Source organism: Engraulis encrasicolus, chromosome 23, assembly GCF_034702125.1.
Source record: "Engraulis encrasicolus isolate BLACKSEA-1 chromosome 23, IST_EnEncr_1.0, whole genome shotgun sequence".
NCBI lineage: Eukaryota > Metazoa > Chordata > Actinopteri > Clupeiformes > Engraulidae > Engraulis > Engraulis encrasicolus.
Genome location: NC_085879.1, coordinates 22827966 through 22830465, shown reverse-complemented (window position 1 = coordinate 22830465; position 2500 = coordinate 22827966). Strand labels below are relative to the sequence as shown.

General features: G+C 46.6%; 1 protein-coding gene across 1 annotated transcript in view; it reads right to left on the bottom strand.

Moving 5' to 3' along the window:
- The window catches only part of mtmr10 (myotubularin related protein 10), a 60785-nt gene that overhangs the window by 22944 nt on the left and 35341 nt on the right, over positions 1-2500 (bottom strand). The window contains exon 5 of the mRNA XM_063190274.1: positions 1674-1816. Within this exon, the coding sequence (XP_063046344.1) occupies positions 1674-1816 (143 nt within the window). The remainder of the gene's footprint in view (positions 1-1673; positions 1817-2500) is intronic.

Below are 2500 nucleotides of genomic sequence, written 5' to 3'. Positions count from 1 at the left end.
CACACAAAGGCAGACGGCAGACGGACAGATGACAGAGAGGGCGAGACAAGATGTGAAAAAAGGAGAGAGAAAAAAAGAAGAGACTGAGAGAGAAGAGAGAAAACTGCAGAAGACGATAGACAGCAGATGGAGAGAGCCATTAGAGAAATGACAGAGAGAGGAGAGGAAGAGAGGAGGAGAGGAAAAGAGAGGGAGAAGCCGTGAAAACAAGATGAGACTGAGAAAACACTAGATGGACAGGTGACACAGAGAAGAGGAGAAAATAAGGAAAAGAAAGAATGCAAAAGGGAGAAAAAGAGAGGGCTGCACAAAAAACAGAGATGAATGGTTTGTATAGACTGAGAGAGAAGGGAGGGGATAGACAGATGACAAATAGAGTAAAGAAAGGAGGAAGAAAAGGAGGCAAGGAATAGAAGAAGAGGAAAAGAGAGGAGAAAAAGACGTAAACATGAGAGATGAGTGGTTCGGACAGGTGGAGAGAGGAGGAGATAGACAGATGACAGGGAAGGGAAGAGAGGAGTGGAAGAAGAGAAAAAGAGAGAAGAGAGAGAGAAAAATATTCAACTGAAGAGATAAGAGTTTGAGACAGATTGATAACAAAGAGAGAGGGGGAGAGTACAGATGGCAGACAGAGTGAGCCATTGGACAGCATCCAACTCCACTCTCCTTATTGAAGCTCAACATCAACTTAAGCGTGGCCTGCCTGCTTGCCAGAGAAGCTTGTAAGCATCTGCGTGTGTGGTTGTGTTAATCTGAGTGATATTGCAATTGCGTGTGTCTGTGTGTGCGTTTGTGTGTATGTACCTGTGTCTATTAATGCAAGTGCAAGTGTCCGTGTGTGTGTGCATTTGTGTAACGGATTGTGTGCATTTGTCTGCATGTGTATGTGTTAATGGGGGTGATGCAGGGGTGTGTGTGTGTGTGTGTGTGTGTGTGTGTGTGTGTGTGTGTGTGTGTGTGTGTGTGTGTGTGTGTGTGTGTGTGTGTGTGTGTGTGTGTGTGTAGTCTGGTTGGGAGCCAATACTGCGGAACTTTGCAGCAACTCAGCGTTCCGTCTGAGGAATTCTTCGGAGGCTATTCGCTGCCAATCCTCTTAGACGCTAACAACAGCTAGCGCAGCACAAACTGGACATTATACACTCTGGATTTGCAATAGACAGGGGGTGAGTGTGCGCGCGTGTGTGTACGTGCGCGCGCGTGTGTTTGTATTGTAGGAGGGGGTCGTCAAAAGGCCACAGTAGCTTACATGTAAACAGGGGACGTGTTTTGTGTTACTGATCCTGTGGGTATCTTAAGACACATAACACACTGTTACATCATATTTCTAAGAACTCTAAATTGAACGGGGAGGGGGGAGGTATTGATATATTTATGTAATTGTACACAGATGCGTGTATGCATCCACCCATCAGTTCAAGTTTACAAATATCTATGCATTAATAAATGTGTGTAATACACCCAGCTCTTCTTCATGTATCTGTGTGTTGCTAAACGTACGTTTGGCCCAACCTTGCCTATAGTGTGTGTGTGTGTGTGTGTGTGTGTGTGTGTGTGTGTGTGTGTGTGTGTGTGTGTGTGTGTGTGTGTGTGTGTGTGTGTGTGTGTGTGTGTGTGTGTGTGTGTGTGTGTGTGTGTGTGTGTGTGTGTGTGTGTGTGCGCGTGTGTGCGTGTACCTTCTTAGCTCCCTCGGGCGGTGCCTGGTCGAAGCGAAAGCGCAGTATCCTCAGGTCTTTGCAGTAGAGGATCAGCTCTGTGGGGTTGAACTTCAACTTCTGATTGGAGCCCAGGACCTTCTGTTTGGCTTTGGCATCATTCACTGCAGACAGACAGACAGACAGACAGACAGACACAGAGAGAGAGAGAGAGAGAGAGAGAGAGAGAGAGAGAGGGAGAGACAGAGAGAGGGAGAGACAGAGAGAGAAAGAGAGATAAAGAGAGATAGAGAAAGAAAAGAGGAGAAATGTGGAACGGATTAGATTCAATATTCAAATAAGACTACACAGAACAGAAAGACCTTTCCTGACACACATTTATGGATAATCTCACACATACAGACGCACACACGCACAAACACAAACACCCCTAATGTTTGCTAACATTAAGACTCTACAGTATCTGTCACACACACAGCGGTCCCCTTGTGATCAGGTGCTGTAGAACCAGTAGGACCAGCTCCTGACAACTCTGGTAGAACTGCCAATCACTCACTATAGGGGAGGAGTGTGTGTGTGTATGTGTGTGTGTACCGTCTTAGCTGCTGTGTGTGTGTGTGTGTGTGTGTGTGTGTGTGTGTGTGTGTGTGTGTGTGTGTGTGTGTGTGTGTGTGTGTGTGTGTGTGTGTGTGTGTGTGAGAGTGAGAGAGAGAGAGAGAGTGAGTGAGTGAGTGAGTGAGTGAGTGAGTGAGTGAGTGAGTGAGTGAGTGAGTGAGTGAGTGAGTGAGTGAGTGAGAGAGAGAGAGTGTGAGTGAGTGAGTGAGTGAGTGAGTGAGTGAGTGAGTGAG